Here is a 25,380-nt window from a genome sequence, read left to right on the forward strand (position 1 = left end):
CATGACTACTGGAAAAACCAAAGCTTTGACTAGATGGACCTTTGTTGGTAATGTAATGTCTCTGCTTTTTAATATGCTGTGTAGGTTGGTCTTAGCTTTTCTTCCAAGGAGCAGGCGTCTTTTAATTTCATGGCTGCAGTCACCATCTGCAGTGATTTTGAAGCCCCCCAAAATAAAGTCTCTCAGTGTTTCCATTGTTTCCCCATCTATTTGCCATGAAGTGATGGGACCAGATGCCATGATCTTAGTTTTTATGTTACGTTTTAAGCCAACTTTTTCACTGTCCTCTTTCACTTTCATGAAGAGGCTCTTTAGTTCTTCTTTGCTTTCTGTCATAAGTGTGGTGTCATCTGTGTATCTGAGGTTATTGATATTTCTCCTGGCAATCTTGATTCCAGCTTTTGCTTCATCCAGCCTGGCATTTTGCATGATGTACTCTGCATATAAGTTAAATAAGCAGGGTGACAGTATGCAGCCTTGACATACTCCTTTCCCAATTTGGAACCAGTCCGTTGTTCCATGTCCAGTTCTAACTGTGCTTCTTGACCTGCATACAGATTTCTCAGGAGGTAGAAAAGAGTGAATATATGTATTTGTGTATCTGATTCACTTTCAGGTATAGCAGAAAGTAGCACAACATTGCAAATCAACTGTACTCCAATAAAAATTAAAATAACAAAAAAAGGACACATCATGGCAAAACTGTTGAAAGCCAAAGATAAAAAGCAATGTTGAAAGCAGTAAGAGAAAAATCACATGTTTCAGACAGAGAAGCAATATCCACGTAATGACTAACTTTTACTTTATAAACCAAAAGAGCAGAAGGACATGTTTAAAGTGCTGGAAGCAAAGGGAAAAAAAGCCTGCAGTGCATTATTCTCTATCAAAGGAACATATCCTTCAAGAATGAAGATGATTCTGGTGGTGATGATGGCACAACCTTTTGAAGACACTAAAAACCACTGAATTATATCCTTTAAAAGGATGGATTTATGGTATGTTAATTATGTCTCAGTAAAAATTTAAATCAAGGTAAAAGAATGTGTCATTCAGATAAAACAAAACTCAGAGAATTCATCACTGGTCCTACAAGAAATGTCAAAGGATGTTCTTCAAGACTGAAGAAAAGTGGTACCAGATAGAATTTTGAATCCTTGAAAAACAAAGGTCATCAGAAACTATAAGTAGCTGGAGAACTGTAGAAGTCTCTCTCGTTATTATTTCTTTTTTTTTTTTTAATTCTAAGTTATTTTATTTTATTTTATTTTATTTTTTTGTCTTTTTTTTTTTTTAATTAGTTGGAGGCGAATTACTTCACAACATTTCAGTGGGTTTTGTCATACATTGATATGAATCAGCCATAGAGTTACACGTATTCCAAGCAAAACTCGTAACAGTGTGAAGTTTATAACATACATGGAAGATATTATAAATCCCATATAATGTGTAGTGGCAATACCAGTAAGGATGTTGAAAAGTTTTTGTATTTCATGTGAAATGGCACTTTTTTTCAATTGTCAGAGAAGTGTGAATAGTTAGAGATATATATTGTACTCCTTAGAGCAATAACTACACAAATAATGCAGAGAAGTAAAGCTAAAATTTGATTGAAGATTGAAATGAAATTCTAAGAAACATTCAGATAATTTTTTCGAAAGTCAGGAAAATAGAAAAATGGAACCATACAACAGAAGTGACAAGTTAATAATAAACTGATAGACCCAAACTCAACCATATCAGTAATTATATTAGACTGTTAATAGATTAAACTATTAACCTAGTAGTTTAGATGAAAATAAGTTTTATAGATTAAACACTCTAGTTAAAATCCTAGCAGGTTTTTTGGGGTAGAAATTGAAAACCTAATTCTAAAATTTATAAGAAAACACAGGACAATCTTGAAAATTGTCTAGATTGGAGGATTTATATTGCCTGATTCAAGTCTTACGATAAGCGAGGCAGTGAGCTACTAGCATAAGACGGCACATAGAGCGTTGGAACAGAATAGAGGGTCGTGAATTAAATCCACATTTACATGGCAAATTGATTTTTGACAACCAACATAAATTGACAGTAAAAAAAAAAAAAAAAAAAAAGAAGGTTTTTTTGTTGTTGTTTTTAAATGGTACCAGAACAACTAGATATCTATATGAGAAAAAATGAATCTTGAGCTTTACTCACACTATACAAGAAAGTTAACTCAAATTGGATCATAGACTTAAATGTAAGAGCTAAAACTATTAAATTTCCAGAAGAACATTTTAAAGAACATCTTTGTGACACTGAGTAGGCAGAGATGTTTTAGAATCCAGAAAGCATAGACTATAAAAGAAAAAATTTACGACTTCATCAAAATTCTTAAAATTCACTCTTAAAAAGACACAGTTACACAGATAAAAAACCAAACTATAGAATGGAGAATACCTTTGCAAAACATGTGTCTGTCAAAGTACTTTTGCATAAAATATATAAAGAACTCTTACAACTCAACAGTTAGACACTCAATAGTGCTACAAAAAATGGGCAAAAGATTTGGACAGTTCACAAACACAAAAAATACAAATGACCAGTATATCCATGAAAAGATATTCAACATGTCATGAAGAAAATGCAAATTAAAAGCATGTTGAGAATGTGGAAAATTTGAAAAAAAAAAATCAATGTTAACAGCAACAACAAAAACCCTCCTGAAACTAATAAGCAATTACAGTTTTATTACAGTTTTAGGACACAGGATTCATATACAAAAGTCATCTGCTTCCGACCAGCAATAAACACGTCGGATTTGAAATTTAAAACAATACCATTAAAATTTGCACACACACCCCCCAAAATGAAATAGTTAGGTATAAATCTAACAAAATATGTGGGAGATCCATATTAGGAGAACTGCAAAACTCTGTTGAAGGATACCAAAGAAGAACTAAATAAATGGAGAGATAGTCTATGTTCATGGATAGTAAGACTCAATTTGTTGAGATACCAGTTCTTCCCAACTTGGTCTGCAGATATGGTCTATAGATTCAGTGCAGCTGCTATCAAAATCCAAGTATACATTATTTTGTGTAGATCAACAGACTGATTCTAAAGTTTCCGTGGTTAGGTAAGAGACCCAGAATAGCCAACACAATGTCAAAGGAGAAGGACAGTTAAGAGACTGACACACACACTACTTTAAGACTTACCATCACACTTGCAGTAACCAAGACAGTGTGTTATTGAGGATGGAATAGGCAGATATAGCAATGGAACAGGCTGGAGAGCCCAGAAATGGACCTATATAAATGTAGTCAGGTGATCTTTGACAGTGGAATAAAGATAATACAGTGAAGCAGTAATAGTCTGCAACAAATGACGCTGAAACAACTGGACATCCACATGTAAAAACTGAATCTAGTGAGATACCTTACATCCTTCATAAAAATTAAAGTGCTTTATGGACCTCAATGTAAAACATAAAACTTTTTAGTCCTAGAAGATAACAGAGAGACGGCCTAGATGACCTTGGGTGTGGTGATGACTTTTAAGGTACAACACCAAAGGCATGATCTGTGAAAGAAAGAATTGATAAGCTGGACTTTATTAAAATTGTTAAAATTCAAAAATTCTGCTCTGCAAAAAGTGTCAAGAGATTGAGAAGACAAGTCACATACTGGAAGGAAATATATAGAAAAGATATTATCTGATAAGTGACTTATCTAAAATATACAGAAACCTCTCACAACTCAACAATAAGAAAATAAACAACATGATTTTTAAAAATGGGCCAGTAACCTTGACAGACATCTCACTGATGAAAATACACCCATGGCAAATAAGCATATGAAAAGTTATTCTACATCATGTGTCATCAAGGAAATGCCAATTAAAACAACAGTGAGATAATCATTGCACAACTATTAGAATGACCAAACCTCAGAACACCAAGAAAACCAAATGTTAGTGAAGATGTAAAGCAACAAGAACTCTCATTTGCTGTTGGCATACATGCAGAGTTGATACAGCAACTTTGGAAGACGGTTTGGTAATTCCTTTTAATACGAAATGTACTTCTTCCACATGGGGCATGTTGTCTCCTGTCAAGGGTGGTGTTTCTTGGGTGACCGTGGCATTGCTGACGGAGCTGCTTGTTCTTATCTAGTTTCACGTTGGCTCATTTTAACAGACGGAAATACCTACAGTGTCGTAGGGTATATGTCACCTGTGTTAGCCTAATGGTCTGAAGTGTTTAGCTGTAAAACAGATTCTTTAATAAACCAAGTCTTTTGTCACTAAAGTGTTCTGAAGTGTATACCTTGGTGTTCAAAAAAAAACACTTGTTAAAGCAGCTTTTCATCTTCTGCGATCTACTCTTTAAACCTTTCCTCCCCTGTAGTTACTGACTGCATGTGCCAGGGCTCTAAAGATGAAGTGTGTTAAACTGAACCAACCTGATGGGCATCACTGTCCACACGTCAAAGTGAAAGTGTTAGTCACTCAGTCGTGTCTGACTCTTTGTGACCCCATGGGGTAGAGTCTGCCAGGCTCCTCTGTCCACGGGATTCTCCAGGCAAGAATATTGGGGCGGGGGGGTTGCCGTTCTCTTCTCCAGAGGATCTTCCTGACCCAGGGATCGAATCCAGGTCTCCTGCATTGCAGGCAGATTCTTTACCATCTGAACGACCAGGGTTGTGTGTACATAGGGCTTGTCTTTCAAAGAAAAGTGTTTAGGAGTAGCAGAATGATAAGCCTGTCCAGACATGTTGTAAAGCCCTTGAAAAAGTAACTCAGAGCAAGTATTGTGAATGGAAGTCACATTCTGCTTAAAAAGTCAAATTCAGATGAATTTAAAAAAAAAGAAAACTTGAAGGTACACTTACAGCATGACCCAGCAGTTGGACTCTTTGATATTTACCCAAAGGAGTTGAAGTCTGATGTCTACACAGAATCCTGCACAGAGGAATTTTAGGACAGTAACTACTGTGAATGATACCACATACTACAGTGGTGGATACATTTGTCCAAAGCCATAGAATGAACAGACACCAAGAGTGAACCCTAATGTAAGCTGTGGGCGTTGGGTAAGAAACCCTATCGCAGTTACATCTGCTTGGGCCCCAGCGGAGGCTAAGACAGGACGGTGTGAAGCGTTCTGACGAGCTTGCTCTCTGGTCACTTACAGTGGATCCTTGACCTGGCTGAGCTGCATGGGGCCACGGGGACTCTTCTCTCAAGCAGGTACTACCTCTGAGCTTGTTGACTGGAATCTGACCATTCTTAATTAAGGAAAGGCCAGGAAAGATAAATTCCCAGAGAAACTTAAGGTGGATAAAGCGTATTATTATAAGCCTAGGGCTAAGTGCTTTTCAAGGCCAGCATTGTTGGGTTTCTCTAGGTCCTGGGGCTTGAAGTGTGAGGGAGGGAATACCCTCTCCCCTTCCACCTCAGCTCACCAGGCACACAGAGTAAATAAACTCGGCAGCAACTGAGGCCGGGAGAGGAGGTTCTCCAGAGAGCACACCCTGAGGAAAGCAGGGCTGACCGCCTCCTCGTGGGGGCCTTTATACCACAGTGACCGCCGCTCCCCAGGCGCAGAGGCATCCGTGCAGCCGTCCATCCTGAGCGCTGTCAGTTCCTTGTCCCCAGGATTGCAGGTTGGGGCAGCCTTGAGCCCTCTTTGCAGGTTTCATCTGTGTCAGAAACCAAACAACAGAGAGAGTAGATTAGAATGAAAACAGGCCTTCATGGATCATCTGAACCATCTCTGTGAAAGATCAGGCTTTCCTGAATGGTATGCTTTGTAGAACCAAGTGTCCTTAATCGATGGCCTCTTCTAATTTCCTATGAGAAAAATTCTGTGGTTAGTTAAAAAAAGGCTGAAGTGACTGTGTACCAAAGGGTAGTTCCTTATCTCCCTTAGTCCAGCTGCAAATATAGATATGGGAGAAATAGTATATGTTTTGCAGGAAAGGGGACCCCTTCCAGGGCCCAAAACTGGGCTTTTGTCTAACACTCGGAAATGAATTGTCTGAGGAGACACATGTGCTGACCATGCAACAGATTTTATTGGGAAGGGGCGCCCGGGCGGAGAGCAGCAGGGTGAGGGGACCCAGGAGGACTGCTCTGCCACGTGGCTCGCAGGTTTTTTGGTGATGGATTCGTTTCCGGGTAGCCTTTAGCCAATCACTGACTCAGAGTCCTTCCTGGTGGTGCATGCCTTGTTCAGCCAAGATGGAGGCCAGCGAGAAGGATTCTGGGAGGTGGTCAGACATGTGGTGTCTCCTTTTGACCTTTCCCGCACTCTTCCGGTTGGTGGTGGCTTATCAGTTCCGTGTTCCTTACCAGGATGCAGATGATTACTTTGGTGCCTGGGAGGGTGGGTGATTTCAGTCAGTGTGCTCCCCCTAACATTTGGACAGTGCTTTTGGAAAGCTGGGCCGTTACACGTCTCCTTGTAAATAAAAGATGACGTCTAATAGAATCAGGAGTAATAACTTTTAACATGTGACTCTTTAATAATGTCTTAAACTTCAGAAGTTTTTGAATAAAATAACAGAACTTAACATTCAATTACAGCACTAAATAACAGAACTTTTAATGTTCGTTTAGAGCCAAGTCATTATTTCAGAAGTGATGGTTTCCTGTGAGCTTGCTTTTTCTGTAGTCTGCGTGACAGACTACAGGAGGGTATGCTATTGTGTTCATTTTAAGATACTACCTGTATTGTGGGTGTTCATTTCACATGTATGCTGAAGCCCGTGTGAACTTGAGGCACGGGCCATGTACACTGATTTGCTGTCACTATGAACGTATGTGTTAATAGTCAAACTCTTAGGAACTGAAATGGGATGGTGGTTTCTGCAAGTTTGGAAGAGAGGGAGAAGAGTCATTGTTAAATTTGTTTTGCACAGTGAAAAAATTCTAGAGCTCTGTTGAGAACCATGTACCTAGAGTTAACACTGTAGTACTGTGTTGTATGCTTAAAAATGGTTAAGATGGTAAATTTTGTTCTGTGGTTAATTGTGACCACAATTTAAAATGTTTTCTTTAAGTTAATGCATTTAGTTAAATTTTGGAAAGATGCTGACATTGTTTTTCCCTCTGAAACTTTTAATTCCAGTTAAAAGTTCTTAGTCTAATTTTTTAAAAAATTATAGTCCCCAAAGTGAAAGTGAAAGTTGTTCAGTCGTGTCCAACTCTTTGCGACCCCATGGACTGCATAGTCAATGGATTCTCCAGGCCAGAATACTGGTGTGGGTAGCCTTTCCCTTCTTCAGGGGACTGAACCTTCAACCCAGGGACGGAACCCAGGTCTCCCATGTTGCAGGCAGATTCTTTATCAGCTGAGCCACCAGGCAAGTCCAGCAGTCCCAAGGCATAAATTTATTTGCAGACAGTAATCGTCTTAGTTGAACACAGCAAATACTGTGTGAATTATGCTCACATAATCATCACAAGGCACCAGGTTTTCATCTGCCATTTTATGATGAACATTCCCAAGTATAATGCAGAGGATCTGAAAGCTTGTGTGCCGAAACCCTGTTACTCACCAGGTTCTGCAGTTCGCACTTTGTTGTACCCTCTTTATCACGTGTGTGTGCGCTCAGTCACGTCTGATTCTTTGCGGCCCCATGGACTGTATCCCACCAGGCTCCTCGGTCCATGGGATTCCCCAGGCAAGAATGCTGGAGTGGGAATCAAACCTGCATCTCCTGCATTGCAGGTGAATTCTTTGCCACTGAGCCAGTGGGAAGCTCTTCTTTATCACATATCTTATCATACCTGTATTCTCCCATCAATCCATCTTTTTAAAAATACATTTCAATGTAAATTGCGGGCCCCAATATGTTTTGAGGGCAGGCATTTTTTATTATCCCCATTTTACACTAGAGGGATCTAAAACAGAAAAGTTAAGTAATTTATTTTTATTTTTATTTTTTTTATTAGTTGGAGGCTAATTACTTCACAACATTTCAGTGGGTTTTGTCATACATTGATATGAATCAGCCGTAGAGTTACACGTATTCCCCATCCCGATCCCCCCTCCCACCTCCCTCTCCACCCGATTCCTCTGGGTCTTCCCAGTGCACCAGGCCCGAGCACTTGTCTCATGCATCCCACCTGGGCTGGTGATCCGTTTCACCATAGATAATATATATGCTGTTCTTTTGAAACATCCCACCCTCACCTTCTCCCACAGAGTCTAAAAGTCTGTTCTGTACTTCTGTGTCTCTTTTTCTGTTTTGCATATAGGGTTATCATTACCATCTTTCTAAATTCCATATATATGCATTAGTATCCTGTAATGTTCTTTATCTTTCTGGCTTACTTCACTCTGTATAATGGGCTCCAGTTTCATCCATCTCATTAGAACTGATTCAAATGAATTCTTTTTAATGGCTGAGTAATATTCCATAATGTATATGTACCACAGCTTCCTTATCCATTCATCTGCTGATGGGCATCTAGGTTGCTTCCATGTCCTGGCTATTATAAACAGTGCTGCGATGAACATTGGGGTGCACGTGTCTCTTTCAGATCTGGTTTCCTCAGTGTGTATGCCCAGAAGTGGGATTGCTGGGTCATATGACAGTTCTATTTCCAGTTTTTTAAGAAATCTCCACACTGTACCATTACACGCCAGTCAGGATGGCTGCTATCCAAAAGTCTACAAGCAATAAATGCTGGAGAGGGTGTGGAGAAAAGGGAACCCTCTTACACTGTTGGTGGGAATGCAAACTAGTACAGCCACTATGGAAAACAGAAAAGTTAAGTAATTTAAGATTACAGAGCTTTTAAGCAGTAAAACTAGGATTTGAACTAAGTCTTTTTAAATCATGTCTTTCTAATCTGCTGGTTCACACAGTATGGATAGGTATTACCATAAAAAGTAACTTGTGGTCCAGTAAATTTGACAGATGTAAGTATCTCAGTTTTGAAGATCCAGATGCATATTTTCATGGTGTAGTATCTGTGAGGTTCAGCATTAAGGAAACTTGTGAAACTTTAAGCTAACTCTTTCCAGATTCATTCAGCCTGAGCACTCCTCCCCACCTTCTCCCAACATCACACTTCTCAACATCTCGTCAAGTGGGACCAGAATTCAGTGGGGTACACTGGAAAATACTCATAATATTATAAGATATCCTCATTTTGTTTATTCCAGAATGTGTTTTTGAAGAGTTTATGTTTTTAGGCATAGTTCTAGAATTTTAGACTGGTAGAGCTCTCAGAATTCACTGAGATCAGCGCTTTCACGTCAGGGACGAGGGCGCTAGGACTCAGCATGGTCAGGTGCCAGTGCTGGCTGGTCGTGGGCTTGGTGGCAGAAGTGGGTGGGGCGTACAGCCTGGGGCCTGGGCGTGGCGTTTATAGTTGGTATATGTTTGTTGAATAAATGAATACATCTTCTGAATCTGTCCAGTTTTCTTCCTGCATGTCTATCTACATATTAGAATTTGTGTTCATTTTCAGTTTATTTGGTCAGTAGAGAGTCCTACAGCACTTTATTTTTATGGTTGACCTTCAATACAAATGATATATAGTAACAAAATTCTAAAAAAACATTGTAATATATGAGATACAGAAAATTACGTGAAGCATAGCTGCACTGTTTAATAAATAGTGATCAAGTGAAGCCTTATTTAACGTTCCAGGAAAGAAAGCCCTGCGGTACATCAGAAGCCCCGTGGACTGTCTCCTGTTACTCATCCCCTTAATTGTTTATTTTTTCTCTTTCTTTTTTTAGCTAATTTAACCGGACATGCAGAGAAGGTGGGGATTGAAAATTTTGAGCTCTTAAAGGTCTTAGGAACTGGAGGTAAGTCTTAAGTTAATTCTTTTTTTTAAGAGGAAAAATAAAGCACTTGATATCCCTATGACAAAGGATTGAAATCCCCAACACAGAAATCATTAAAATTTTAAAACAATAAGGAATCCATTAGGAGAACTGTCAGAGAATGTGAGCAGAGCGTTCATAGAAGAAATACATGGTATCGATGATCTTATTTGCAAAACAGAAATAGAGACTGAGATGTAGAGAACAAGTGTATGGACGCCAGGGGGGGAAGAGGGCGTGGTGAGATGCGTGGACAGGTGTGTCCCACTGGCGCTGTGTGTGAAACAGGTAACCCCTGAGGACCTGCTGTGTAGCTGGGGGCGCCTACTTGGTGCTCCGCGGTGACGTAAAGGGGAAGGACTCCAGGAAGAGGGGACATGTGTATACGTGTGCCTGAGTCACTTTATAGTAGAAACTAAAGTGAAAAAGAGAAGAGATACAAAAGGCAAATTTAAAAGAATTGGTAAGGATAAAAAACAAATCTCTCTTACGCTGCTGTTGGGAGTGTACATGAATTCAGTTTTTATACAAGACATAATATTTCATAAAGCCACTAACATTTATGGAGAGTTTGTTACTGGCCAAGTGCTCTGTGGGATGTGGTTTATACTGATTGATTTACTCAGTCCACACTCAATTTTATTGATAGCCCATGCTCATCACTTTTAAAAATGAAAAACTCAAAGCTCTTCAGAAACCTAACAATATGAATTTGCTTAAATGACCATGTACCTGTATGTTCTATTATCTGTACAATAGGATTGAAGTGATCTGTATTTACTAAAGTTTTTGAAAGCTCTCCATAATATAGTAAAGTTGAAAAAAGACTGTTGAAGAGAATGTATAATATACCATTTCCATAATATAAAAATTGTGTGGCTAAATATCTACATGTAAATATATAGAAAAATTTCTGATCTGTGCATTAAAATGATAAGAGTGTGGCTGTCCCTGGGTGGGAGATGTTTCTTGGTTTTCTGATTTCTACTTCTTTCTGCCTTCAGGATTTTTACTATCACTATCCTTGCTTATCTGAAGTTAGGGCCTCACGGACATATGACTTGTGCAGGTGCAGAGATCCCGACACTAGAAGAGCCTCATGTTTGATTTCATGCTCTACTTTCACCCTTCTGACATTCTGAATAATTTGTGAACAAGGTGCCCACATTTTCATTTTGCACTGAACCTGCTAATAACATGGCTAGTCTTGTCAGCATGTAAATTTATCTAATCAGAATCCCAGAAGGAGCAAATAGAGTGGGGAGAGGTAAATATCCAAAGAGAAAATAACTGAGCATTTTCTAGGATTGATTAAATATATGAATTTGTAAATTTAGGAAACGGAAAATCTCAGTAAAGTATTACTATAAAGGAATTCTTACATAGATCCCTGAGAGAAACTGATGAACACCAGAGACAGAGAAACACCCTAAAAACTGCCAGGGAGAGAAGACTTACTTTTGGAGAAACAACGAATAGATGAACAAACGGCTCTTCAGCAGCAACCACATGAACACCATAGCCGTGTGGAAGAATGTCCAAACAATCCCCAGAGAAACAACTGTCAGTTTAGAATTGGATTCCCAGCAAAGCTATTTTGCAGAAGTAAGGGCAAAATAGACATTTTCAGACTTAAGAAAGCTGAGCGTGTTTTCCACCAATGCATCCTCACTAAAAGATACAATTTTAGGGAGAAGGAAAGTGATCTCAGGAGAGATTCTGAGATGCAAAAACTGTTGGTGAGTAAAGATCTAAACAATGTTGACTGTGTAAAACCATAGTCAAAATGTCATAATTTGTGGGGTTAACAACCAGAAAACCAAAACATTGGACAAAAATGGCACGTAATTTGGGAAGTGATAGGAATTTAGTGGTCTGAGGTAGTGTTTCTCCAATTTTTACATGCACATGAATCTTGAAATGTGTAAAACACCAAATTGATTGAAAAAAGAATAGAAAGCCTGAATAGTCCTTTAATCCTTAAAGAAACTGGTCAGTGAGTAAAAATCTTCCTGCTGGGAAAATGTTTGGTACAGTCTTTATTTGTTTGTTCACTTCTGTGTGACTGCCCCGGGTCTTAGCTGCTCTCTCCAGGTGCGGCGGGGGGCGGGGGGGGGGGGGGGGCTCCTCTCCAGGTGCAGCGGGGGGGCTCCTCTCCAGGTGCAGCGGGGGGGGGCTCCTCTCCAGGTGCAGCGGGGGGGGGGGGCTCCTCTCCAGGTGCAGCAGCGGGGGGCTCCTCTCCAGGTGCAGCAGGGGGGGGCTCCTCTCCAGGTGCAGCGGGGGGGGCTCCTCTCCAGGTGCAGCGGGGGGGGGGCTCCTCTCCAGGTGCAGCAGGCGGGCTCCTCTCCAGGTGCAGCGGGGGGGGGCTCCTCTCCAGGTGCAGCGGGGGGGGGCTCCTCTCCAGGTGCAGCAGGGGGGGGCTCCTCTCCAGGTGCAGCAGGGGCGGGCTCCTCTCCAGGTGCAGCAGGGGGGGGCTCCTCTCCAGGTGCAGCAGGGGGGGGCTCCTCTCCAGGTGCAGCAGGGGGGGGCTCCTCTCCAGGTGCAGCGGGCGGGCTCCTCTCCAGGTGCAGCGGGGGGGGCTCCTCTCCAGGTGCAGCAGGGGCGGGCTCCTCTCCAGGTGCAGCAGGGGGGGGCTCCTCTCCAGGTGCAGCAGGGGGGGGCTCCTCTCCAGGTGCAGCAGGGGCGGGCTCCTCTCCAGGTGCAGCAGCGGGGGGCTCCTCTCCAGGTGCAGCAGGGGGGGGCTCCTCTCCAGGTGCAGCAGGGGGGGGCTCCTCTCCAGGTGCAGCGGGGGGGGCTCCTCTCCAGGTGCAGCAGGGGCGGGCTCCTCTCCAGGTGCAGCAGGGGGGGGGCTCCTCTCCAGGTGCAGCGGGGGGGCTCCTCTCCAGGTGCAGCGGGGGGGGCTCCTCTCCAGGTGCAGCGGGGGGGGGCTCCTCTCCAGGTGCAGCAGGCGGGCTCCTCTCCAGGTGCAGCGGGGGGGGGGCTCCTCTCCAGGTGCAGCGGGGGGGGCTCCTCTCCAGGTGCAGCGGGGGGGCTCCTCTCCAGGTGCAGCGGGGGGGGCTCCTCTCCAGGTGCAGCGGGGGGGGGGGCGCCTCTCCAGGTGCAGCGGGGGGGGGCTCCTCTCCAGGTGCAGCAGGCGGGCTCCTCTCTGGCTGCAGGCTGTTGGCCTTCTGTTGCCGAGCGCAGGCTCTGGTGCTGAGACTCAGTGGTGGGGTGCACAGGCCAGGTTGCTCCGTGGGAATCTTCCCAGACCAGGAGTGGACCCCTGTTCCCCGAACCGCTGGCAGATCCTTAACCACTGGACTATCAGGGGAGTCACATGGTAGTTTCTAAAGTGAGTTCTGCCAAACCTTCAAGGCATAGATAATGCTGACCTTTCACAAATTCAGAGAACAGAAACAATGGAATTATTTCTTCCAACTCATTGTATAAGGCTAGCATTACCTTGATTCCAAAAACACACAGAGTATGAAGAAAAATTATAGGCCAGATTTCAAAACCAACTTTGGATGAATTTTCTTTCAACATATTTAGCACTTTGTCTCATTATTTACCTCAGTTTTTGGAGCAACTTGGCCGTAGACAGGTCTTTAAGATAATTCAGCGAAGGTGAGAGAAGAGTTTAGTGTAACGCTTCACTGTGTTTCCACTTGATGCTTCTGCCTGTTACTGGGCTGTGTTAGCCATGGCTTCTGCCTTTCCTTTTTGTCAGCTGACCGTACCCCGCTCTTGGGAGAAGATGGAATCACTGCTAAGTGTCACTGTAGGTATTTCTGTATTTAAAATCACAGTTTTGATGACTAAATGGAGTAGGTGGAAACTTTTATTATGATTATGATAAAATCTCAATTTTTATTCAGAAATTTTACCACTGAGCTTTCAGTTTCATTGCCTTTTAAAGATAATTTTTCCCCAGAACTACGTAGGATAATAGAAAAGCCTCATCAGATGCTTTTAATGTGTCCTGTCAGGCTTTCTTTTGAAGTGGAACTGAGAACTCTTCTGATGATTTAATTTTTATATACTTTGAACCAGAAAAAATTCTATTCATCCAGTATCTTGAAGACTTCGTGGAATATTGGAAAATGAAAGATTTACTTTTTGATCTCATATTTAAATACATTTGATATTTATGAAAAAACAACAACAACAACAACAACAACAAACTTTTACTCAAGAGTATTGATTTCTGTTTTCAGCTATCTTATTTCTTTTGATCTATTGCTAATCTGCTGATCAGTTTCCTAAGCTGGAAACTTGCAAAGAATACTTGATCCTTCCCTATTTTGACTTTTTAATTTATTTCTCACAAAAATCCTGTAATTTTTCTTTCAGCATGACCCTTGGATTTACCTTTTGTGTTCTCAGTGCCCTAGCTTGTATTACCTCATACATGGATTGTTGAGAAGGTTTTTTTTTTTTAAACTGGACTTTCTGCAAGTTCTCTCTCCCATTTTATGCATTTTATACATATCCTGTTATAAATAATATGCACCCTTATTAAAATTCATCATTATTGTGCTATTCTTCTGTTTCAGAACTTTTAGTGCCTTTTTTTCTAGTTAATTATTCCTGTCCAAATTCTTTTCTTGCTTTCAGGCTTAGCTGTTTTCTCCTGTCTTTCCCTCCAGTTACCCTGATATTCCGCCTACTTACAAGTCTGGTTGGTCTTTTGCTCCCCTGCAGTTCCGTGTCTTTCCCGTCCCCTGAGGCCCCGCCTTATCGCCCTCCCCAGCTTCATACTTTTCCTCTTTCCCGCCTGTCCAGATCCTGCACAGGTGCTTCCTTCTCTGAACTGTGGCCCTGGAAGTCCTCGGTAGGGAGCGCGGCCCTGAGCTGCTCTTTTTCTTCTGGATTGTGGACTCTTAAGGTCATCGTCGTATGTGTTTCCAGCCCTGTTGCTGCTCCCTCCCTGTGGTCTGGTCACTGTGTGGAGTTTAGCAATAGTCTAATAACTAGCAGTTCAGTTCACTTGTGTTTGTCTCTAGTGTTGTTCTGGAGATTGATACTTCCAGATTCAGGAAGTATCTTTGTTTCTCTTTTAGAATTACATTGTCTCATGATGAAATTTTGGACTGTTTGTGGGAGTAGTGATTCTGGTTTTCCTTTTTACCTTTTCTGCTGCCTTCCTTTTGACCATTTTGCTCCATCCAAGTATAGAAGAAAGCCTTTAAATGGACTCACTGTGCATTGTTAGTCATTCTGGTGTTTAATGAAGTGGAGCATGTATTCTTTTTGAATTTTCTTTATTCATCATGGTTGATCTGTATTTCAGAGATTTTTTGTCATTATGGCAAAAAAAAGGATAAATTTTGTCATGTAACTATGGGTGCATTTGAGTTGATTTCTAATTGTGGTGCATTCATAGCTGTGAGGTACTTGGCCATCAGTGATGATTTGGAAGACTCAGGTTTGAATCTTGAGCTAACCGTTGCCTACTTGTGTTCCTTAGGTAAATCACATGAACTCTGTGAGCCCAAGTCCCTATTGGCCAAAGTTAATGGTACCTATCCCACGATGCTGTTACAACATCAGTGAGATAATCAATATGAATCGCCAATTGCTAGATAACCGCCAGTTATGATTATTTATTCAACAGGGGATTCTACTGTAAAGCTGTACCCTAAATTAGAAAAACAATTATTTAGGACTTCTTCTCAAGGACAGATTATTAGTTCTTTCTTGTAGTCACTTTGTTAGCATGTCTGGGAATAATTCCAACTAAAGTTATATTTCTAATACTAAAAATCTAACAAATATCTCATAAATGTTATTGGCAGCTGAATCTTATTACCATTTCTAAAGAGCTGATTTGTGTATTGTGTGTACATGCGCTTAGGTGCTTGGTCGTGTCTGACTCTTGGAGCCCATGGACTATAGCTCGCCAGGCTCCTCTGCTCATAGAATTTTCCAGCAAAAATACTGAAGTGGAGTGCCGTTTCCCACTCCAGGGGATCTTCTCAACCCAGGGATTAGACCCACGTTTCTTGTGTTTCCTCAAAAATAACATGCCAAATGAAGATTGTGTTTCTTTGTTTTCTTTAACTTTTCAAACATTCTAGGTTATGAACAACCTTCTATATGTTAGGTTAACAGTCTTCTGCTAAAATATGCACATGTGTTCAGTTGCTCAGTCATGTCCGACTCCTTGCGACCCCATCAGCTGTAACCAACCAGGCTCCTCTGTCTAAGGAATTTTCCAGGCAAGAATACTGGAGTGGTTGCCATTTCATACTCCAGGGGATCTTCCTGACCCAGGGATTGAACCTGAGTCTCTTTTGTCTCCCGGATTGGCAGGCAGATTCTTTGCCACTGTACTACCTGGGAAGCCCCCAAATATGCATAAAATATGCATAAAATGAGTAATAAAACATCTAGATTGCCTGACACATAGTAAATGCTATATAAACTATATATGTATCTGAAAGGGACAGAAGCCTAGATTCTAAAAGAGCTAGTATAGTGCATTATCAATGTCTCAGATTACCCTGATACATAAGTGATTGTCATCTATTAACAAATACGTTATTGTGAAACCCAAAATATGTCCAGCAATAAATAGGGACACGTAACCATCAAAGATCTTCAAGTTTCAGGCTGTGCCTTCCTAGTCTTTCTCTGACTACAGCCGGGAGTCTTCTTTCCTAAGTGTAAGTTTGATCATGTCACTTTTATATTCAAAACCTTGCCCTTCATTCCCATTGCTCTTGGGGTTCATTCATTCACATGCATTTGTTAAGAGACAGGTACTGTTTTGGGTGCCGGGAAAAGAGTAGTGAGCATTTTTTAAATTGGAGTGTAATTGCTTTATAATGTTGTCAGTTTCTGCTGTATAACAGTGAATCAGCTACATGTATACATATATCCCCTCCCTCTTAAGCCTCCCTAGTGAGCATTTTTTAAAAAAGATATATTACATACAGACTTGCAGGTTGAATAATGTGATCTTCATTTAATGTTTGTTTCTGGGTTTGTAAGATCTTCAGATGATTGCTGATTGAGTGTAGAGATTCAAAATTCCTTACCTCCAGTAATACCTAATGGGCAGCAGCCACTTCTGTCTTCCTCAGTCCCTGGTGCCCTGGTAAGAAGGTTGCTGTTTTCTTTGCTGGAGGGGAGGGGAGGGTGGTCATGTGATCAGCAGGTCTTGGGAACCGTCTAGTGGAGAGACGACTGGGTTGCTTACCGCAGCCTTCAGTGCGTCCTCAGGATGTTCACTCTGATAGTTCTTTGCTCTTTGGTGTCAAACTCTGGGCTTCCCAGGTGGCTCAGCGGTAAAGGATCTGCTTCCCAGTGCAGACGTGGCGATCCCTGGGTGGGGAAGATCCCCTGGAGAAGGAAATGGCAGCCCAGTCCAGTGCTCTTGCCTGGGAGATCCCATGGACAGAGGAGCCTGGCACGCTACAGTCCTTGGTGTTGCAAAAGACTCGGAGACGACTAAGCAACTAAAACAACAAACAAAACTCAGACTCTCTGAAGGTCATCCCTGACAGGAGAGCCTTGTGAAATATATAGGTACTTACATTCTTTTACTGCACACTTTTCAGAAACACATCTCATTTATTAAATCAGACTACATTTCTTTTTCTTCTGGGTAATTTGCCACTAGATGGTGCTAGGAATTGCACCAGACAGCTTGAAGACACAGCTACTTTTTGGCCACATGATGCAAGGGAAAAATACTTGATTGAGTCATGTACAGACTGTTTCAAAAATGATGACTTAGTCATTGTTTGTCATTTAATTCCCTTTAGGTGTTTGGAAAGTATTCCTATCAAATGGTGTTTTTAAAAGCTTGTATTCGTTAAATTGTCAAAATCGTCGTTTAAAAAAGTTTACAGTTTTGCATCTGTGTGTACCCACTGTTCCTTATGTTTCAGTGTAAGCCTGCAGTGCTTAAGGAAATCTTAGAGGTTAAATATTTGTGATGTTTTATTCTAAAATCAAAAGATGATTCCACTTAAGGATGTTGGTTGACATTATCTGCCTAGTGTAAACACAGTTTGACTCATTACTGATGCTGTCCTGGGTCACGTTTGCTAGAATGGAGTGCACTTGGCTTCTGCAGGAGTGCTCAGAGAAGAGTGAGGGGCGGTAGGGGCCGAGGAGGAGCCTCAGCAGCGTGTGGCCGAGGCTCGGGTCTGGGTTCAGCCTGAGCCTGGGAAGTCTTGGAGCAAGGGAGAGGGGGCAAGTGTTTTAAACCCAAACAGCTCATTTGTTGAGATTTCCTGTATTTTCCTTTTAGTGGGTCCTTTGGTAATCACATTCCATGGGTAATCAGTTCTAGTCTAGGTCTTGTAATGGAGCATGCCTTCCTTTGCAGCTTTTTCTCCTTTCCTGATGGATCTTTGGTTTTCAAGTCATTTGGCACCAGGGAATAAGAAGCGCCACGTGGTTTCCGTGGGCCGTCTGTAGGAGGTGGGCGGAAGGTGGGCACACCACATGCACACACACTTATCAGCGGGATTAATGCCTGTGGTGCCGAGGGCTTCCTCTGAAATTGAAAAGTGCTGATCTAGCAGATATCATACACTCAGTCTTTAATTATTCAAGCTAATCCAGTATGCATAAGTGGAATCCATAGATAGTCATTCCTGAAACTATTTTTTATTGTCAACTTTCTCACACATTAAGTCTTTTTTTAAAGAAGCTAACACCATCCATGAGAAGATGCATTGGTTTTGTGGTCTCGATTTCAGCTGTTTTTGACCATTTAAAGTAATTAACTAAATGAGCCACATTTGACCCTGGTTAGTTTAAAAAATTAATTGGATCATGTGTAGAATGCTGGTGCTTTTGTTGTCTTCCAGGTCGTCGGTGTTATTTATCTTCTAGGAGGATATACAGGTTTATACCCAAAACAAATAGTCTATCTCAGTCTCTTGCATAAAACATTACTGCCTATGATTTCATGTGCTTTTACCATGTCTCATGTTTGCCTATAGTGTCTGTTCTGGTATGCAGGCATGTTTTGGGTTTATAGCTCTTTGTATGTTAGAAGAAGAATCTATTTTAATCAGTCTATTAGTCTTAGACATTTTGTTTTTATTTTAAAAATCCTGGCAACAGTGACTAACATTAAAAATGATTGAATTTAAAAATGATTGAATTAAATGGCTCAAATTCTCTGTTTCTATTTTAAAGTTATGTTGAAATACTAAGTTTTATAATTGCAATATTAAGTTTTATGTAGTTACTTATGTATCTTTTAATATTTGGAATTTAGTGTGCAAATAAGATATCTGTTCTACAAAGAAATTTAGAAATCAGTGCTTCTGTTTGATAAATATGTAAAATCAAGTGCATTTCATTTTAAATGTATCTTAAAATGTACCAGTTTTCAAATAGAGATTTAGGGGCATTTTCAAAGATAGAATAAAAAAATAAGGAACTTAAAAAAAAAGATGAAAAAAAAGATGAAAATAGAGCAAAAGTCAGATAACGGGAAAGTGAAATAGATGATGTAGAAAAAGAGATAGGGAAAATTCTTTGGCCTACATAATTTGTTCTTTTTTTTTTTTTTTTAAAGGAAAAGCATATAAGTTCATCTAGAACTGTAGCTTTCAAACGTTTTGGACTGTTACGCATAGGACAAAACAGGTACATTTTTGAATGGCAGTTCAGTATGTGTGTTTATGTATGTATATAGACACAGAGACAGTATACACAGACACACATCCTTTTCCCACTAACATTTGTGTAGTGTTTGTTATCTGCCAGGCCTTCCTTTGAATCCTTATGTTAATTTCCTTTATCCCCAGACCACATGATGTAAGAACTGTTACAGTCCCTAATGACGAAATTGAGGCACAGTTGTGTTCCGTGTTTTGCCCGGGGGTACACAGTTTGAACTTCCTGGTGGCTCAGATGGTAAAGAATCTGCCGGCAGTGCAGGAGACCTGAGTTCACGCCCTGGATTGGGAAGATCCCCTGGAGAAGGGCATGACTACCCACTCCAGTATTTTTTCCTGGAAAATTCCATGGACAGAGGAGCCTGGCAGGCTATAGACCATGGGGTTGTAAAGAGTCAGATGTGACTTAGCGAATAAACTCTCCCTTTCTTTCACACAGTTATTGAACAGAATACCTAGGAATCAGAGCTGGGCAGTCTGGCATCAGAGCCTGAGGTCCTTAACCGTGTTTTGCACGGCCATCCTCCTCCTCTCTCATGTGCTTAGACTTGTTCACAGTCACGTATACCTACACATGAGCACCTAACACAGTAACCTCAGACGTGCAGATGTCGCCACCCTCATGGCAGAAAGTGAAGAACTAAGTACCTCTTGATGAAAGTGAAAGAGGAGAGTGAAAAAGTTGGCTTAAAACTCATCATTCAGAAAACTAAGATCATAGCATCTGGTCCCATCATTTCGTGGCAAATAGATGGGGAAACAATAGAAACACTGAGAGACTTTATTTTCTTGGGGCTCCAAAATCACTGCAGATGGTGACCTCCGCCTTAAAATTAAGACGCTTGCTCCTTGGAAGAAAAGCTATGACCAACCTAGAAAGCATATTAAAAAGCGGAGACATTACTTTACTGACAAAGGTCCATCTAGTCAAAGCTTTGGTTTTTCCACTAGTCATGTATGGATGTGAGAGTTGGACTATAAAGAAAGCTGAGCACCAAAGAATAGATGCTTTTGAACTGTGGTGTTGGAGAAGACTCTTGAGAGTCCCTGGACTGCAAGGAGATCAAACTGGTCAATCCTAAAGGAAATCAGTCCTGAATATTTATTGGAGGGACTGATGCGGAGACTGAAGCTCTAATACTTTGGCCACCTGATTTGAAAAACTGACTCATTGGAAAAGACCGTGATGCTGGGAAAGATTGAAGGCAGGAGGAGAAGGGGATGACAGAAGATGAGATGGTTGGATGGCATCACCAACTCGATGGACCTGAGTTTGAGTAAACTCCAGGAGTTGGTGATGGACAGGGAGGCCTGGCGTGCTGCAGTCCATGGGGTTGCAAAAAGTCAGACATGACTGAGCAACTGAACTGAACTGATACCTCCACATGTTCATGAAACACTTTTTAGTATATTCAGTTCTTTTTTTAGTACTTTAGTTTCAAAATGCCATTGAACACAATAAATTGGTATCATTATCCACTAACAGGTCATAGCCCACAGTTGAAAACAACTGGTCTAGAGAGACTGGAGTGGGGAGGGCAGGTGGATTGATTGTCAGTGTCTGGGACATGTCACATGTGGAAAGGTAGAAATCTTTTCTCAAGTTAAATCGAGGAAGGGATGTAGCCAGGCATTGTAATCAGTTCTTGTGTAGTTGAGGCAGGTTACCAAGCAGTGGCCAGAGAGAGATGACACCATGTTAAGATCCTTCCTTTTCCACAGTGGTGGCAGCTGAGTTTCCTGAGCTAGCTTCCCTAGGGAGTGTTGTCAGGAGTCATGTGGAATTCCCACAGTAAAAGGATTGGGGATTTCCCTGCTGGCTCAGACGGTAAAGAAAGTGAAAGTGAAGTGAAAGTCGCTCAGTTGTGTCTGGCTCTTTGCGACCCCATGGACAGTAGTCCATAGGATTCTCCAAGCCAGAACACTGGAGTGGGTAGCCTTTCCCTTCTCCAGGGGGTCTTCCCCACCCAGGGATTGAACCCAGGTCCCCCGCATCACAGGCAGATTCTTTACCAGCTGAGCCACAGATGGTAAAGAATCTGCCTGCAATTGAGGAGACCCACGTTCTATCCTTGAGTCGGGAAGACCCCCGCGAGGAGGGCACAGCAGCCCACTCCAATGTGCTTGCCTGGAGAATTCCATGGAGGAGCCTGGCAGGCTACAGTCTGCAGGGTTGCGGAGAGTCAGATTTGACTGAGTGACCAACACTGCTTTCTTTCTTGAAAGTGATATCTGCATGAAAGCCCGCTGTCCCCTCTCAAGGGGAAAGGGTTGACGCGCTCTCCCCTTGCAGGGGATTGGCATTCGTTTCTCTTCCTAAAGCCTTCCTTCACCTCTCGGTCAGGATTGCCAGCAGAGAGGGTCTCTGGCTGTGTGCCGCAGAAGCTTTGCTCTGTCTGTCCTCTGTGTTTCTTTCTCACACATTCAGCACTGAGTTTCTCCAGTGTACCAGCTCCAGAAGCTGCTAATGATACAACTTGAGTAAAACCAGACATAGCCCATGGATCTGTGGAATTTGCAGTCCAGTGAAAGCTACACAGTGAGGCAATCACACGAATAAATGAAAACCCATGCTTCTGACCATTTCTGTGACAGAGTGAGGAGAGTGTAAAATGAGAGGAGCTGTGCTAGTCTGGGTAGTCAGGAGAGGCTGTTATGTCTGAAGGAGTGAGTCAGTGATGGTGAGAAGTGGAGAGAGGCAGAGAGGGGGCAGGTGGTTTAGGCTACATTAAGGATTCTCGTTGTCTTAGGAGTCGTGGGAAATCAAGTGTTTTGAGCCAGAAGGGTTATTTCTTTTATCAACAGTTTAGATGACAGCACCAAAGGTATGCTTACTACTTGAGGATGAATGCAGACTTAGGGGAGGAGTTAGTGTGGTTGATGGTGAAGTCACCGTTAAACAAGGTTCCAGTGTTCTGGAAGCAGGGGAGAGGGGTGAACTTCAGGAACACTGACTGTGATGGTTGAGTTAGTGGAATCTCTCTGCGATTACATCATTGGTACTTGTGGTTAATCAGAAAAAGCTGGTTCAAGTGGAAAATCATTTTAAAAGGATATATAAATATGTACTTTGAACATACTACTTTTCACTTAAAACATACAAATACATATTCATTTTGCGTGCAGGCACAAGAATCTTTGAAAGTAAGTTCTTAAACAATGGTTTGCATAAACCACACTCATAATGCATCATCTAAAATCAAGTTTCCAGTTCTTTAAAGTGAGAACCAGATACATTTGAAGCAATCTGGGTACAAAATTTTTCCCTTAGCCTTTTATAGTTGTTTCACCCATGCCTACTTTTTTGAGTTTTTTTTTCCCCCAAGTGTCTTGCTTTTATGTAGTTCTTTCAAAGCTTTTAACCTCATTTTTTCTTTTCTTTCTCTTTTCTTTTTCTTTCATTTCCATGGCTTATGTAATACATAGTTAAATTATGTAAGAACAGCATACGCCGCAGGCACACGCCAGTGAGGCAGTGAGTGTCAGTGGCTCGTGGGAAGCAAAGCAGCCCTGGAGATGGCAGCGCTCGGAGAGCTGGTCATGGGCAGCGGGCTGCAGGGCTGTCTTACAGGTGGAGAGGCGCGTGCCACCAGTGTTGGGAGCTGGTTAAGTGGGAGCCACCAGGAGCACTTCTGCCATATATTTTTTTAAAGCAGTAGTTCCAGTACAGAAGTTACAAGATTGGAATAAACCCAAAGTGTGGCATCACTGGTAAGCCAGAGTGTACAATGTATAGGGTTTTAAGCAGCGTTAATACAAGTTTGAGCGGCAGAGAACAGTGACCTCACAGAGTGTAAGCATTCAGATCCCGGTGGGAACAGTGTGTTCTGGGTGAGCACGCGGCTGAAGGACGTAATCCAGAGGCCGTCTAGTTCCTAACCGTTTTCTCCAGAACAACTGATGTAAACATAGACAGATTCTCCTTGCGTTTAGTCATACGGCATTGTAAACTGCATCCACAGACGAACCATAAAAAATGCTTTTTTTTTTTTAACAAATTGATCACATTTTAATGCCAATACTTCCTGAAAAATTTTAATGAATTCAGATTTTACAAATAAAGTGAAGAGATCTGTTTAATTTTGCTCTAGATAAATTTCAGCAAGAAAGCTGCTTTTGTTTAGCTTGAAAAAGTAGTTGAATTTGTGCAGCGGCTTTTGATGTGACAGCATGCATGTCATCTTGTTTTAGAACCATCAGCCTGCTTTAACTGCTATTTGTCGTGACTCACGCTAAAAGCCTGATTCAGAGTGATCACTGTGGCCGATGGCATCAGAGTCACACCTGTGGAAAAGCAGACTGAAACCTGGTCTGAGGAACTAGGCGATTCCCTTTGATGCTGCACTTAGTTCATCTTACGTGGTTTCCTTTATCATCAAGCCATTGACACCACTGTCAACAAGGTCTGCAGCATTGTACTGTCTGTGTCTGGTGGGGTAGGATGCTGAATCCAGATTCCAGTTTGAGCAGAAATGACCTTCATAATGTATCTGTAGTTTGCCCCCAACCTACGGAATTCCTCCTCCAGCTTGGAGAAAGCTCATGTGGTTGTCTTGATCCAGTCTTCTGGAAACGACTACTATAACCTGTTGGTATGGGAGCACACTGCAATGTCTGTCGAGCCTTGAAATGAAAGATACGCCTCATTCACGTGGTCATAGGTATCTGTCAAGCAAAGACAGGAATTAATCCTTGTCATTGGTTTTTTTTTTTTTTTTTTTTTGACCATGCAGCTTGAGACTGAACCCAGTCTCAAGACTCAGACTCAGTCTCAGACTGAACCCAGGGCCTCGACAGTGAAATCTCAAATTCCTAACCCTTAGACCACCAGGGAGTTCTCATTCCTAGTTGTTGTTTGTTTCTTGAATGTAGTTAGTTAGTTAGTGTTAGTCGCTCAGTCGTGAGCCTCCTTGTGACCCATGGACTGTAGCCCACCAGGCTCCTCTGCCCATGGGATTCTCCAGGCAAGAATGCTGGAGTGGGTAGCCATTACCTTCTCCAGGGGATCTTCCTAACCCAGGGGTCGAACCCAGCTTTCCCATGTTGCAGGCAGATTTTTTACCAACTGAGCCACCAGGGAAGGCCTTTTAGAGTTTGCTTTCCCTCAATCTAATAAGTAGAACTTCTATGTCGTCTCATCAAGCGCTGCTAGACTTGATCTCTGGAAAACCAGTGAACTCCATGTCTTCTTGTGCTGACATTTGTTGACAGAGTATCTTGGAAAGGCCCTTTCTATGTAGAAACTGATAAGATCAGAGCACTGCACAGGCTTCTGTGAAGATTGCTGGCAATGCATCTGAAGCCATTCCGTGTTGATGCAGAGATTAGAGTTATGCTGAAGCCTGAAGCTTTGTCTCTTGACCCAAGCTGCAGATCCCAGCTGTGTTGCCAAGCATCTGTTTTAGTGGCTCCATCTGAGCAGGAAGTACTATTGTTTACCTTTTTTGGCCAGAAGAGTTTTTGCCATTGGCTGGTTGCTTTTTACAGGTTTCCAAAAGATGCTTTCAAAATAGGCTTTACCACCATTAGCACCCAGCGAGTGAAAGCCAGGAGTTGGCTTCACTACAGGGCAGTCATTCCTCTCACCGAAAACTAAAAGGAAGTGACGTTACCACCAAGTTCAGTTGCAGTGGCCCCTCTTAAAACCCTGGGAGACACGTAGGCGGTCCTGGCCTGGATGGCACTCTTCTGCGGGAGGACTCCTCCCCTGCCTTCCTGGCTCAGTCAGGGCAGGTGGCTTCTTCAGGGTCCCTCCAGCAGTGAACATTCTCTTCCTCCTTTGCAGCGTGATCAGCAGCCTGCTCAAAAATAAGGTCTTGTTTGCCTGAAATATTTGTTGTTTGAAACATTGTAAGGCTCTTCTTGAATTTTATTGTTGTAAGCATCTATTGGCACATACTGTGTGATAGAAGTACCATAGCTTTAGTCAATCAT

The 25,380-nt window shown here is 42.0% G+C and overlaps 1 protein-coding gene across 3 annotated transcripts in view; it reads left to right on the forward strand.

The window, feature by feature from the left end:
• Positions 1 to 25,380, forward strand: part of RPS6KA5 (ribosomal protein S6 kinase A5) — a 185,463-nt gene that overhangs the window by 51,586 nt on the left and 108,497 nt on the right. For 2 of the 3 annotated variants that reach the window (XM_061156418.1, XM_061156419.1), the window contains exon 2: positions 9,728 to 9,799. In XM_061156418.1, the coding sequence (XP_061012401.1) occupies positions 9,728 to 9,799 (72 nt within the window). Of the gene's footprint in view, positions 1 to 9,727; positions 9,800 to 19,343; positions 19,415 to 25,380 lie in introns of all 3 variants that reach the window. The other variant, XM_061156420.1, reaches the window with a different exon arrangement.

The sequence above is a fragment of the Dama dama genome, chromosome 12 (genome assembly GCF_033118175.1).
Source record: "Dama dama isolate Ldn47 chromosome 12, ASM3311817v1, whole genome shotgun sequence".
NCBI lineage: Eukaryota > Metazoa > Chordata > Mammalia > Artiodactyla > Cervidae > Dama > Dama dama.